Source organism: Pipistrellus kuhlii, unplaced genomic scaffold (assembly GCF_014108245.1).
Source record: "Pipistrellus kuhlii isolate mPipKuh1 unplaced genomic scaffold, mPipKuh1.p scaffold_m20_p_12, whole genome shotgun sequence".
Taxonomy (NCBI): domain Eukaryota; kingdom Metazoa; phylum Chordata; class Mammalia; order Chiroptera; family Vespertilionidae; genus Pipistrellus; species Pipistrellus kuhlii.
In genome coordinates this window covers 10,869,145-10,884,467 of record NW_023425427.1, presented here as the reverse complement: position 1 = coordinate 10,884,467, position 15,323 = coordinate 10,869,145, and the positions used below count along the sequence as shown (strand labels likewise).

At 38.3% G+C, this 15,323-nt stretch overlaps 1 protein-coding gene across 7 annotated transcripts in view; it reads left to right on the top strand.

Annotated features, from left to right (window-relative positions):
• FSD1L (fibronectin type III and SPRY domain containing 1 like) overlaps nt 1–14,760 on the top strand; it is a 51,558-nt gene extending 36,798 nt beyond the window's left edge. For 3 of the 7 annotated variants that reach the window (XM_045579946.1, XM_036433149.2, XM_036433143.2), the window contains 6 exons: nt 969–1,098; nt 1,726–1,758; nt 4,667–4,767; nt 5,177–5,428; nt 9,246–9,334; nt 13,075–14,760. In XM_045579946.1, the coding sequence (XP_045435902.1) occupies nt 969–1,098; nt 1,726–1,758; nt 4,667–4,767; nt 5,177–5,428; nt 9,246–9,334; nt 13,075–13,197 (728 nt within the window). In that variant the 3' untranslated portion in view covers nt 13,198–14,760. The remainder of the gene's footprint in view (nt 1–968; nt 1,099–1,725; nt 1,759–4,666; nt 4,768–5,176; nt 5,429–9,245; nt 9,335–13,074) is intronic. The other 4 variants (XM_036433147.2, XM_036433150.2, XM_036433148.2 and 1 more) reach the window with 4 other exon arrangements.
• Nucleotides 14,761–15,323: the final 563 nt, after the last annotated feature.

The window sequence follows — 15,323 nt, the reverse complement described above, 5'->3', positions numbered from 1 at the left end:
GGAAGAGAGGAATAGAAACATTCTATAGAATAAAAACATAGTATGCAAATTGCCCTCTCCACCAGGAGTTTAGGAGTTTGACCAAGGAGTGTGGCCAGTTGGAGGAACGGAGGGAGGCTGCAATTGGCAGCAGCAGCAGCAGTAGCAGCCAGCAGCAGGTGGCCAGGGGAGGGGGGTTGGGGTGAGAGATATGGAAGGAGTATCCAGCTAGCATTTCATGCACTGTACCTCTAGTCAATGATGAGAAAGAATCATTAGGCACTGAAAACCCAGGCATGTGCCCTGACCAGGAATCGAACCATGACCATCTGGTTCATGGGGATGCTCAACCACTGAACTCCACACATTTCTTTATTGATTTAAGAGAGGAAGAAAGATAGAGCAGGTGACAGAAACATCAATGATAAGAGCGAATCATTGATCGTGCTGCTTCCTGCACAGCCCCCACTATGGATCGAGCCCTCAATCTAGGCATGTGCCCTTGGCCAGAATCAAACCTGGGACCCCTCAGTCCGCAGGTCAATGCTCCATCCACTAAGCCAAACAAGCCAGGGCGTATTTTTTTTTAATAACCTATCTATTTAGGCATTCTAGTTCCATTTTTACTGAAAAGCTGAATTATTTCTTCCTTTTGTAAGTTCATGTCTGTTCACATGGAGATTTTGAAAGCTATTAATTTACTTGCATAACATGACAATTACTCTAAGTAGTTATGGTCAGTAAATTTGTATTTAGAATATTGTATAAATAAAGACCCCCCCAAAAATGGGTCAGTTGCAAGGTTGAAATTAAAGTGCTCTTTATAGAACAGTAGAGGATAAAAGGATTCTTGATTCTAGGTAAACATTAGGCTTCCTATAATCTTTATATACAGTGTTAAAAAATTGGGTAGGAAAATAATGTGGTTAGCTGTGCTTCAGAAAGTGGGAATATGCTACATTTTTACAAAATCGAAATGTTTTTTATAGCACTTAATTTCAGTTTGGATAGCTCATCATCACATTTGAACCTGAGAGTTGAAGATACCTGTGTAGAGTGGGATCCTACTGGAGGAAAAGGCCAAGAAAACAAAGTTAAAGGAAAAGAGAACAAGGGCAGGTAAGCTAGTTCTTTAAATCTGTTGATTCTTGTTTGACCATAACTCAGTGTAATGAAGTTCTTATTCTATATATCAATATGATTTATGATATGTTAGTAACATGAAAGTGAAACATATATTAATATTGTTGGTCAGTCCTTGAATTGTCACTAATATTTTTATTACTTTTTCTTAGTTTCCTAATTCTCTTCTTATACATTTTTATTTCAGTATCTCATTCCTTTAAAGTTAATATCTATAGCAACTTGAAGTGCTTAGAGGAAAGTTCCTGGTAGTAGTCCCGAAATTTTAGATCACCAGTCTTCCCTGAAAGGCTTCCTCGAATGGCAGTTTTTAGCATGCACAACCCCAGTGCCTTGCTCCCCATCAGCAAACTTATGAACCAGAGGCTTGGGACCTTTAGTTGTTGCCAGACTTATTTACAGTCTCAAAGTATGGGGCTTCTTTCTTTTTTTATCAGAGGAAATGTTTTCTCATACTGAAATAAGGTAATCTCAGTGTGAGTTACAATGGCAAATTTAAAAAAAAAAAGAATTTCGTCACAGACTTCTGACCTGATTTTATTGTAAGCTGTTAAATTTAAGTCATAAAGCACTCTTTAACAGTTGCCTATTTTTATCTGACAGTGCCCATGTTACTTCATTGAAGAAACATACAAGGTGATGATCTTTGTCTAGTTCTAGGACTTAGTATATTTAGCTTGGCTGAATAACTTTAATATTTTTTTTCTTTAACCAATAAGCAGAAGCCATTGCAGCAGCCTTCATAAGCTAAAATATTGCTTTGTGTAGACTGTCTATTAGTAGCTTATGTTTTGAATTTACACCCTTAATGTGTGCTGAATATTTAGATTATATTGTATATGATAACAAAATAAACTTTGCTTAAATTCTTTCTTGAATTACTTTCCCTCATCCGGCTTTTTTCTGCATTTACTTATACCTAGCATCTTCCTTGTGCTATATTCTTGCTTTTATTTGTATTTAACAAGAGGCAGGTTTGAGGTGTTCTGTGTTTTATAAGAATCATGCAATTTTTTAAAGCATCAGGATGAAAAGTAAAGGTTATTAAGTGAAATTGTTAGGACAGTACCAAAAAGATGAATTAATTCAAATTGCACAAGTAATAATGTGCTGACTGGAAGATATCTTTATCAGAAACCAAAATGTGTCTTCTTTTCAAAATTATCTTCCTTTTTTTTTGTTTGTTTATTCACTCATTGGCAAAAATGATTTCATTGTTAGTATATTGTAAATTGTAAAATGCTGGTAGATTTAGTAGAATCAGTAAAGTTTCATTTGGTCACTAGGAGATTTTTAGACTGCTTATATTTAGAATTTCATATCATTATTTTTCTTTCTCCCTTTCCTCCTTTTAAGAGTATTTTCTATGTAGGCTACTTCTGGAATATTATATACATTTATTCTTTCCATAAATATTTGTTCACTCTAGGATGTCAGCTGGATATTTGGGGGTTTATAGAGATAACCACTGTTTCTGTCTTCAAGAAAATATCCCTGACTTAGGTAGATGAGAACTTTATCTATATACAAATACTGTAACAATAATACAAGTAGAGAGTGTGTGTAATGATAAGTGGGAATAAAGGAATTTACAGGAAGAAAGAGGTTCTGATCTGCCAAGTGCTGAAGTGGTCAATTAGGACACTGAGCCAAACAAAGTAACAATCAAGCCTTTTATTCACTGACTATAATCCTGTAAACAAGAGGCCACAAAGGAAAGGGTGCTTGCTCGCCCAGTGTTCCATTTTTCTCAACAGAATGAGGTGAGGGTCAGGTAAATCAGAGCAGATCATAGATGGTGGATATTGTTTCTCTTCTAAGAAAGCCCCAAACAAAAGGCTCATCCTGTTTGTAATGGACCTGAGGCCAAGGAGATGGAAGAAGAAAAGGTTAGACACAGAAAAGTATTGAGACAGAGGGGAGAAAAGTGACTTTACACCCTCAACCCTGCCCCCTTCTTGGAGGTCCCTGCAGAGGCAGTGGAAAGGGTCTCAGCTGAGGATCCCCACCTATAAGGAGATCTCTGAATAGAGGTGCCTAAGCTAGGAATGCAGATATGCATATGAGTGGGGGTATGGGTAGGGGAATGCAACTCCTCCAGAAACTGCAGTGAACTGGATAGTGCTCTCTATAGGTGAAAGGGCCAGAAAAGCAAATTAGGACCAAATCAAGAACCTGAAATGCCAAACTGAGTTGTTTGTAGGCAGTAAGAGAGTACTGGAAGATTTTTAAGGAGGAGAATCACAGTTACATTTATCTGGTAACAGTGAAAAAAGTGAATTGGGTAGCAAAGAGATCATTAGAAAGCTGGTAAAATAATTCAGAGCAGAGGTAACAAAGAGCCTTAATTCAGATAGTTAAAGAGATTGGGGGGCATGTTTAACATAGGACATTAATAGCTATTGTACTACTTGCAATATGTACTTTGGGTCAGAAGACTGGAATGCTGCAGTAGCAGAGTTCTTTTGTTTAACTTTTCTCTGAAATTTAAATTGCCGTTCTCAGTAGTTACGTCTGTTTTTCTTTTTCCATGCCTTCATTTCTTTACTACTGGTAAGTTATAAATTCTTTGTTTTTAAATGCAGTGATTCAGTATTATAGAATTATTAAATTTAAAACATCTTCGGGATTTGATTTAAGTTGTTGAGAGTTAGTGAAAGGTCTAATACTGTCCAGCTTACCATCTATACTAATAAAAGGGTAATATGCTTTTTTAGACCGAACATCTTTTCAGACAAAGCCAGAGACAGTTAGGGGGTAGTTAAGCCTGCAGGGGATGGACCAGTTAGGGGAAGATCAGGCCGGCAAACAGAAGCAGTTAGGGACAATCAGGCAGGCAGGCAGGCAGGGAACGGTTAGGAGCAAGTGGTCCCGGATTGCGAGAGGGATGTCCAACTTTTGGTTTTGGCCCAATCCCATTGGATTGGGCATAAACTGGTAGTCAGACATCCCCCAAGGGGTCCCAGATTGGAGAGGGTGCAGGCTGGGCTGAGGGACCATTCCCATGCATGAATTTCGTGCACCAGGCCTCTAGTATAATATAATTTGATGTAAAGGAGGTCAGGTTGGATCTTGTCCATTCTAGTAGGAGAAATGTTTTCTACTACTTGACATTATCCTGAGCATGGATTTGGGCAATTGCTGTTTCACTTTTTAAGAAGAAAAGATCCAGAACAAAAATAAATACTGCTTTAGTTTTTATTGTAATAAGTTTATTTTTGCTTTTGCTTCTATTTAAATTTAACTGCAAGAAATGTAAACTATAAAAACTCTTGAGTTTTTACCCCCTTTTGTATCTTTATGTAAGCCTTGCTCAGTCTGCATGATATTAGTGTTTTCAGCTTGCTTTGTGTTAATGACTTAGACGTGAGTGTTTATCATTGACAACTCTGAAATAATTCATGTAAAATTAAATGGTGCTCTTTGTGCAACATAATTTTTAAAACTTTCCAAAGTTTCCTTTTGTAATTTGTAATTTTAGTTTATGAAACATTTACAACATCTATAATAATATATGTTTTTCTTTTTGTTCCTGTTTATATAGAAGTGGTACACCATCCCCCAAACGGACATCTGTAGGCTCCAGACCACCTGCAGTAAGAGGCAGCAGAGACCGTTTTACTGGGGAATCATACACAGTGCTGGGTAGGATAAATACACTTCTTCATTATCTCATAGTAAAGACCTTACAATCATACTGGTGGACTGTCTACTCACCTTGAGCTGGAGTGATTGCCTCTGTTGAATGAATCTTTGCCAAAATTTCTCCCTTTTAATTACTTTGGCAGGTTTTCAGATTGTCTTATTTTGATACGTTTAAAACATACTTCATTTTACATAGTGCTCCACATATCTGTATAACTCTTGAGGGGATAGTAAGAAGGAAAAGTTCTGAAGCTTTTTATATTCAGAAAAATTAGTTAATAAGAAATATATAAGTGTTAACATCCTGAATCAGATTTTTGTGCCATTTTATGGGACAAGAGATAGGTACAAATCTCTGTGACTCACAAGGAAGAGGTAAGAGTCACATTTGCCTTCTGGTCTTTTGCAGGAGACACTGCTATTGAAAGCGGACAACATTATTGGGAGGTCAAGGCCCAGAAGGATTGTAAATCCTATAGTGTGGGAGTAGCATACAAGACTTTGGGGAAATTTGACCAGTTAGGAAAAACAAACACTAGTTGGTGTATCCATGTCAACAACTGGCTACAAAACACATTTGCAGCAAAGCATAATAACAAAGTCAAAGCCTTGGATGTTACTGTTCCTGAGAGAATAGGTGTATTCTGTGATTTTGATGGGGGTAAGTTTACTGATTTTTTCACAATTCATTTCACCATAGTTGCCTATATTTCAGTACTTTTCTCTGGTAATCATCTATAGAGAATTTCCATTAACATTGTGGGAAGGGTATTTTGACCTATCAGGATTTATTTGATCATAAGCATAATTTGAGCTCCAGATTTATCTGGAAAGGTGTGTGATGTCCACCTGCAGCCTTACAAAAGCACTTGTCTATAATATACTAATTTAGTCTGAAAGGAAAATTTTTCTAATTTTAATCTTAAAGCTAAAATTTCTTTTATCCATTTTAATTTCTTCTGACCTTGTTTTATTACCTGTAAAGAGTGGTGGAGTCAGATTTTTCTAGTTGGGTAGACCTTAGTAATTACCCAATACATCTACCAAACAGTGTAAAATCTTTTTTACATTATCTCTACAAGCAATTGCCACTCATGTGCTTGATGAACTTTTCTTATGTGAAGTTTATTGTCTTAAAAAGCAGCCTCTTTGGTTGTTAGATAGCATTTGGTAGAAGGTTTTACTTAAATTGACTCGCTTTGTCTTCTAATAACTTCGGAGACTGTTGCTCTTAAATTTTGACATCTTAAGAAATACAGAGCCAAAACCAGTTTGGCTCAGTGGCTGAAGCATCAGTCTGCGGTCTGAAGGGTCCCAGGTTCGGTTCCGGTTAAGAGCATGTACCTTGATTGCAGGCACATCCCCGGTAGGGGGTGTGCAGGAGTCAGCTGGTTGATGTTTCTCTCATAAGTGTTTTTAGCTCTCTATTCCTCTCCCTTCCTCTCTGTAAAAAATCAATAAAATACATTAAAAAACACAAAAAAACAGAATTATGTTCCCTAATTCACATTTACTAGATAATCCTTATTTCTTAAAAACTATTAATACTGCTGCTTTTGCCCTGTTTTTCCCAGATTATCATCCTCTGACCATTAGCCACTCCTCTTATTTAATTTTTTCAAACATAGTTGCCTGTGGTTGTATATTGTATCAGAACATTTCTTTTAAAGATTGATTCTCAAAGTAGTACACACAACTTCTGGCCATCATAGGGCAGTGATTTGGCAGCATAGTTTCTAGCACTATGTCATTTTTGTTTATTTAAAAGTTTTTTTCCACCCTAGCTGGTTTGTCTCAGTGGATAGAGCATCAGCCTGTGGACTGAAGGATCCTGATTCGATTCAGTTGTAGGCTCAATCCCCAGTGTGGGGGAGCATGCAGGAGGCAGCCAATTGATTATTCTCACTCATCATTGATGTTTTTCTCTCCCTCTCCCTTCCTCTCTGAAATCAATAAAAATATATTTAAAAATTAAAATAAATATTTCCCCCCCAATTATAGTTTACATTGAACATTATTTTGTATCAGTTTCAGGTATATAGCATAGTGACCAGACAGTCACATACCCTATAAAGTGTTCCCCCAATATTTCCAGTACCCAACTGGCACCATACACAGTTATAATACTAGAGGCCCAGTGCATGAAAATTGTGCACTCAGGGGAGAGGGGGATCCCTCAACCTGGCCTGTGCCCTCTTGCAATCTGGGAGCCCTCGGGGGATGTCCAACTGATGGCTTAGGCTTGCTCCCCTAAGCCATCAGTCAGATATCCTTAGTGCTGCTGCAGAGGTGGGAGAGGCTCCTGCCACTGGTGCTGCACTTGCCAGCTGTAAGCTTGGCTTCTGGCTGAGTTGGAGCTCACTGACCACCAGGGAGCAGCTCCTGTGTTGAGCATCTGCCCTCTGGTGGTCAATGCACATCATAGCGACTGGTTGTTCTACCATTTGGCCAATTTACATATTAGAGTTTTATTATATAGGATTGTCTGGAAAATTATATATATATATAATATATAATTATATATTATATATGTATTATAAATTATATACATATACATATACACATACACATACACATACACACAAATATATATATATCTCCCTTAATAAGTGTTTGCTGAGTGGTTAGTAGGGCCTAAACAGTGAGAGTCAAGAATGGATTTGGTGCCTGGCTGACTATCTCAGTTGGTTAGAGTGCTGTCCTGAACATCAAAAAGGGTTCAAATCCCAGTCAGGTCACATTTAAGGTTGTGGTTTAATCCCCAGTAGGGCATGTATGGGAGGCAACCTATAGATGTTTCCCTCCCTCCCCCTTCTTCACTCTAAAAATTACTTTAAAAAAACATTCTTGGGTGAAGATTAAAAAATAATAATAAAAGAAAAATAATGGATTTGATGGTGTGAAGGTAGAATTCATAGAACTTGAAAACTAGATATGTATTGGAGGGATAGACAAAGAAGAGTTGATGACTGAGGTTCCAGCCAATATGAATAAGAGGATGATAGTGTTATCAATAGGAAACAGAGTCCTGGAGAACTATGAGATGCCAACAGGACAAATTATGGCACGTCTGGCAGTATTTAGAAATTCAGTGCTAGAACTCAGAAGAAAAGCAGAGCCGAAGCAAATTATTAGAGACAGCATCAGAGTGGCTCCTGAAGATTGCACAGAACAACTAAGCATTACTGCTTTACTGTTTATCAACTTTGTGATATCAGGCTGCTTAATATTTTTAGGTAAAACACCCAGTATTTCCTTGTTTTTGTTATTGATTTCAGAGAGGAAGTGAGAGGGAGAGAGAGAGAAACATCAATTATGAGATCAAATCATTAATCAGCTGCCTCCTGCATGACCCATACTGGGGATTGAGTCAGTAACTGGGGCATGTGCACTGACCAGGAATCAAACTGTGACCTCCTGGTTCATATGTCAATGCTCAGCCACTGAGCCATGCCTACTAGGCAGCACCCAGTGTTTTAATAGTAGGATAAATGTTAGTTTAATTTCTTCTCATGTGGCAGCGGATTATTAAGGGAGAAAGAAGAGTCTGGATCAGCATCTACATTTAGAATAGGGAGAAAATTAGATATCCTCAGGTTAGGGTACAAACCAAGAGCATAGTCATGGATAAGAATTTGAAGAAGTGATATCAGTTGAAAGGAGGCCATCAGGTTGGACAGTTAGGTAGTCAAAAACACCATTATTTTAATTGCTTGATCATTTTGAAAGATAAACTGTGAGAGGATTTTATTTTATTTTTTAATTTTAAAAAACTACATTTTATTGATTTTTTACAGAGAGGAAGGGAGAGGGATAGAGAGTTAGAAACGTCGATGAGAGAGAAACATCGACCAGCTGCTTCTTGCACACCCCCTACTGGGGATGTGCCTGCAACCAACCTACATTCCCCTGACCAGAATCGAACCTGGGACCTTTCAGTCCGGAGGCCAACGCTCTACCACTGAGCCAAACCGGTTTCAGCTGTCAGAGGATTTTAAAAATTAACAAAGCTGAAGCCATGATAGCTACACTATGATTTCAGAGACTGAGGTATTGACTATGGCTTCAAGTAGTTAGAAGACAAAGTTTAATAGAGTAAACTTTAAATGGTGATAGGATTTGGGTAAAGACTAGTTATAGTAAAAATGAGGAAGAAATCACCTTAGTTTTTACTGGGGAACCATTTGTTAAATAATGATAAGGAAATAGTTTATAGTTGAATAAGTAGAATACTGCCAGATTAAGGAAGCACTCTGGAGATCTTGAAAACCTGGGAAACAAAATTGGATTTTGGCTTTTTCTTAAGCATGTTTTCTACTGATTTTCAATAAAAAATTATTAAGTCAATCCATTATAGTTTGTAGCAAAAACAATGTCAAAGTATGCATTTAGTTGCCACTTAGATACATTATTTATGTTAGCCTTAATTAGGTGTTATAGTATTTTGTATAATCAGGGTTTTTTTCTTTTCCTTTTAGGTCAACTTTCTTTCTATGATGCAAACTCAAAACAGTTGTTGTATTCCTTTAAGACAAAATTTACTCAGCCAGTACTACCTGGTTTCATGGTGAGTATCTAATTTATATTTTATTTGATTGGCAACTTAAGAACATATTGGGAAGCAGATTTTATTTTATTTTTTTTCATATTTCCCTTCTTTTCACCAATCCACCTCTTAAATCTGATTTTCTGTGTATTTTTGTTATATTTTGTTAAAGTAAATGATAATACAAAAAGAACACAAATCATAAGCATGCAGTTTGATGACTTTTCATAGGATTGCACTCATTTTAAAAAATATATATTTTATTGATTTTTTTACAGAGTGGAAGGGAGAGAGAGAGAGAGATAGAAACATCGATGAGAGAGAAACATCGACCAGATGCCTCTTGCACACCCCCCACCGGGGTTGTGCCCGCAACCAATGTACATGCCCCTGACCGGAATCAAACCTGGGACCCTTCAGTCCGGAGGCCAACACTCTATCCACTGAGCCAAACCTGTTTCGGCATGAGGGCAGCTATCTTGATCTTGTGTGTTGGAGTGATGGTCAATCTGCATATTACTCTTTTATTAGATAGAATAGAGGCCTGATACATGAGTGGGAACCAGCTGGTTTACCCTGAAGGATGGGGATGGGGGTTCCCTTGGGGCATGTGGCAGCATGGGTGAGGGGCCTGTGGTGGTTTGCAGGTCTGTCATGCCCCTCAGCGACCCAAGTGGAGGTCCTGGTATCTGGGATATATTTATCTTCTACAATTGAAACTTCGTAGGTTGGAGCAAAGCCTAGCCTTCTGCTTGCTCTGTGGTGGCAACCATTTCTGCTGGGGTTTATTCACCTTGTATAATTGAAACTTTGTAGCCTGAAGTGGAGGCTTAGGCTGGCAGGGGCAGGTGGAAAGCTTGGCTTCCTTCATTGTGGGGGGCAACCCTAGCCTGTTCTCTCCAGCTCCGTGGCTGCTGCCATTTTTCTTGGGATTTACCTTCTATAATTAAAAGTTTGTATTCTTGAGTAGAGGTCTGGGCTGGCCAGGATGTGTGGAAAGCTTGGCTTCCTCCACTGCCAGAGAAACCCAAGTCTCCCTCCTGCTCTCTGTGGTGGCAGCCATCTTGGTTGGGGTTAATTTACATATTTGCTCTGATGGGCTGGTGGGCGTGGCTGGTGGGCGTGGTTGATGGGTGTAGCAGAGTGGTGGTTAATTTGCATATCACACTTTTATTAGGTAGGATTATAATATACTCATTTGTGAAATGGTTGTTCAAGTTTTTTGCCTATGTTTCCTTTGGTTTTCTTCCTATTTTTTATTGATTGATTGGAGTTCTTATACAGCCTGAGTCCTTTGCCAAACATATGTATTATAGATATCTTCTCCACTCTGGCTTCCCTTTTCCCTCTCTTATTGGTGTCTTTTTAACTTTTTAATATATTTTTAAAATTGATTTCAGAAAGGAAGGGAGAGACAGAAGCACCAAGGGTGAGAGAATCATTGATTGGCTGCCTCCCGCATTCCCCCCCTGGGGATGGGGCTTGCAGCCCTGGCATGTGCCCTGACCAGGCATCAAACTGTGACCTCCTGGTTCACATGTCAGCGGTCAGCAACTGAGCCACACTAGTGAGGCTTAATTTTCTCTTTTAAAGTCAGGTTTATTGGGGTACAATTTACAGTAGTGTAGAGCTTTGTGGGATTTGACAAATACATACAGTTATATAACCACCACCATAACTGACATAAAACATTTCATCACCCTAGAAAATTCCTTCATATTTCTTTGTAGTAGACATCTCCTATCACACCCAGCCCAGGCAATCACTAACCAGTTTTTAGTCCCTATAATTTTGCTTTTTCCAAAATATCATAGAAAGGAATTATATGGTTTGTAGACTTTTACCCCCCCCCCCCCATTGTTGGCACTATTACAGATGCCCTCTATTTCTCCCATCTTTGGCCACCTCCATCCAGCTTCCACACTTTCCTCCCCAGCCATCACCACACTGCTGTCTGTGTCCATGGGCTATGCATATATGTTCTTTGGCTAATCTCTTCTTCTTTTATCCAGTCCCCCTTCCCTTTGCCCTCTGAGATCTGTCAGTCTATTCTATGGATCCATGCCTCTGTTTTTCTATTTTGTTCATCAATTTACTTTGTTCATTAAAGTACACATATAAGTAAAATCATATGGTATTTGTCTTTCTCTGACTTATTTCACTTAGCATAATAATCTCCAGGTCCACCCACAGACATTTGAAATCATCTGTGTTGTTGTGTTTGTCAGTAGCCCTATTTAAAAAAACACACGTTTTTATTGAATTTAGAGAAAGAGGAAAGGAGGGGAATAGAGAGATAGAAACATTGATCAACTACCTTCTGCATGCCCCCTACTGGGGATCAAGCCCACAAACTGGGCATGTGCCATGACTGGGAATCTAACCGATGACCTCTTGATTCATGTGATGATGCTCAACCACTGAGTCACACCTGCTGGGCTGTAGCCCCTTCTTTTTTATTGTTAAGTAGTATTCCAAATATGTATGCACCACAGGTTTTTCATCCATTCATCAGTTAAAGGACTTGTGGACATTCCAGTTTTTGGCAATCTAATAATAGGGTAAGATGCAAATTGGTTGGGATACCGTCACAGTAATTACTGATCAGCAGGTTACGTGTGCAGCAGGCATGGATAGGTAGGGACTTGCAGTGTTGGGGATGCAATGGTGGCTGCTGCTTGCCCATGGCTGGCGCGGGGCTCAAGCAAGCTGCCAATGGCTGCTGCTGCTTGCACAGGGCCGACCCGAGGCTCAGGCCAGCTGTCGATGGCCACTGCCACTGCGAGGGCTCAAAGCTCTGGCAATGAGGGCCGGGTGAGGTTCAGGCAAGCTACAGTGGCTGCTAAGGCCAAGGCTCAGGCAGCCTCACAGCTGGCAGTGGCAGCAGCAGAGGCATGATGGGGGTGTCACCTTCCCCTGATCGCCAGGTCGCCTCCTGCAGAGGGAGGCCAGAGGCAGCAGCAGCAAGGGGGAGATGGGGGCAGTGCCTTTCCCTGATCAGCCAGTCACCTTCGGCAGAGGGAGGCCAGACTATGGCTTAGGACATCCCCTGAGGGTTCCCGGACTGTGAGAAGGGGGAGGCTGGGCTGAGGGACTCCCCCCTCCAGTGCACAAATTTCATGCACCAGGCCTCTAGTTCTGAATAAAGGCACTGTAAACAATCACTGCTCTCTGTTCTCAAGCAAAGCAATTTTATCTTTCATAAACTCATTCATATAATATGACAAGTGTATTTGGATATTGCTATTTGGGTTTTTATTTTTCTCAGAAATCTTTACAAAATTATAAAAGAGTTATTGTTAGATTAGGAAAGAAGCTAATGTATTTTATTGTATTGGGGGTGGGTGTTAGATTCCTATAGTCTCAGGGCACACTTCATCAAAATCTAAAGTTGTTACTAGAATAAGGAAATTGGCTCTTTGTGCACTTCTCTTAGATGTGAAAGTTAGCATCAGTAATGATAGCCAATTTCTTTTGTTTAGATTAATCCAGCTTAACCACTACATTTCTGCAGCCCTCAGTTCAGTCTGGTGTGCAACTCCAGGGGGTTCAGCTACCAGAAAGACTCCCTCTGGCCTCTGTGATTCTAAAACACTCTTGAGTTAGCCTTTCCACTTCCCCTCAGCTCAAATATGACGGTTATCAGTTTACAACTTATTGATATTCACATACTTGGCATTTTGCCTTTCAGATGGAAATTTTAGGATCACTTAAATTCTAATTTGAAATCTGACTGAAGCTTTGTTTTTATTTTTTCTTAGGTTTGGTGTGGTGGACTTTCTTTGAGCACTGGGATGCAGGTTCCAAGTGCTGTGAGAACACTTCAGAAAAGTGAAAATGGAATGACTGGTTCAGCTAGCAGCCTAAACATTGTTACTCAATAATGCCTACTCAGAATGCTTCACCTTTCCTTTTGATTGGGTGGTCTAATCATAGAACTTGTGAGTGGTGGAAATGAGTTTGCTACGTTCTGCTTTACGGCCTGGAATCTGTTAGCATTAAGCATCTAGTACCACATATTCACAGGAACCTACAGTGCAATGTCATAGAAGCAAGCAGAGATTGAGCAAGAAACTGATATTTTGAAGAGCAAATGGAGAAAAAGGCAGTATTTAAATAGTTACTTAATTAGAAACTCATCTTTGTGTTTCTTGGATTACTTTGGTTCTTCTGATATATTTAGTTACATATGGTAGCCCTAGGGCCTGAAGAATAAGCATTTAAATCTGGCCTTCTTTTGTCTTTATTTTTTCCCCCACTTATTACTGCATATCATTTAGTTCTTACACTGAAGCTTTTAAAAATATACAGTCCTCTGAGGTTTCCAAAATATTAAAATTGTTTGGAGATTCTAGACACGTTTTCTTCCAATGGTTTGTTTTTCCCCGTTTATAAATAAGTTGAGTTTTGCCAAATTATCTTCTTTTGTTTTATTGACTAAATTATATGTAATTTTCTGTTTTCTAAATGTCGTGGTATTTTTCTTGTGGTTATAACTCAAAATAAAAAATGGGTAGAAAGAGTTTCTAAACATAATAGCTTAAAATCACCCACATTTCAGTTTTTTACCTGCTGCGCTAACTATGGCAAATGATATTTTTTATATGTTGCCCTATTTAATTAGATTGCTTTGCATTCCATCATTTTGGATGATTGGTAAGATTTTTAAATGCTTTATATTTTCTAATTTTGCTGTCTAGTTTAACACTATCTTTAGTAGTTATCTTTGGTAAAATTCCCACTTGGATTTGGTAATAACTGATAATATACTTATACTGATTTTTAACATTTTTAGTAGGAAGGAAGTTTATTAAAATTATATGGAAGGTGGAAAACCTACACTACTCAGATTTTACCTAAGAAAGATAGGCTCTAACGGGAGGTGCCTAAAACTATTCCATACTGGTCATTTATATATGCTTTTGGTAAGATATGGAATAGTTTAAACAAGTATTTGAGGGAGGGGGAAACCTATCTGAGACTTACTTGGCATATAAGTTTTTCAGTCATTACTTAGAAAAAATCAACATAGAATAATCTTCCCCAAAGTTAGGAAAAATGTGTTAACAACTAGTAATACCCATGGTTATTGAGAACATACCTGTTTTTTTAAGTTAAAATTTATAACACAAGTCCTTTGAGCCAAACTGAAAGTTGCAATAATAGTAGTATTAAAGAATTTCTTGAGTGTTTTAAAGAGATCTGAATTGGTATGTTCCTTAATTTTTGGAACATTTTAACATTCACTCTCATTTTAAGTATGTTGTACTATGACAACCTTCTTCCAAGAAGTGATGACGTTGCTTACATCAGTTGTTATCACAGAAAGTCCTGCGGAATAGGAATAGCTCATTCTTTTTTGAATTTTACTGCTTACTGATAGGATGTTTTGTTCATTTTGAAACAAATCTAAATGAGGAATTTTATTTAAACTAGGTATTATTTTTCCAGAGGATATTCATACCTGCACCACTGATAGTATATTTGAAAGTATAAAGACTGAGAGAATTTTGAGAACGAAATATTATTAATAGATATTCTTTTGATTCTTCAAACAAATACAATTTTGGTTTTTGTTTCTCCTCAAGATTTTGATAGAAATTTTTGGATGTTCTCTTTCCTACAGCAGATTATCCAGGACCTAAGGAAACAGGAAGTTATAATTGTCTTTCATAGAGTCAAACCTGAAAGCAGTAATTTAGTGGTGGAGCTGCTTTTTATGAACTGTTATACATATATATTTTAGCAAAAATGACACAGAAAAAGCCAGAAATTCTTGTATAAATTGTTTACTATTATATCTTATATAAATGTCTTCTCTTTAATTCAGTGCCTTCTTCCTCTAAGGATGCTCTTTTTTACTCCATGTCCCATATCCCATTCATTGTCAACTGAAGCCAGAGGCCATTATGTTATACTGGTGAGGGCTTCTATTGCAGGGGCATGGGGAAAGGAGATACTAATCAGGGGCTGCTGGAGTGCATATGATTCTTTCCTGTACTCATGCTAT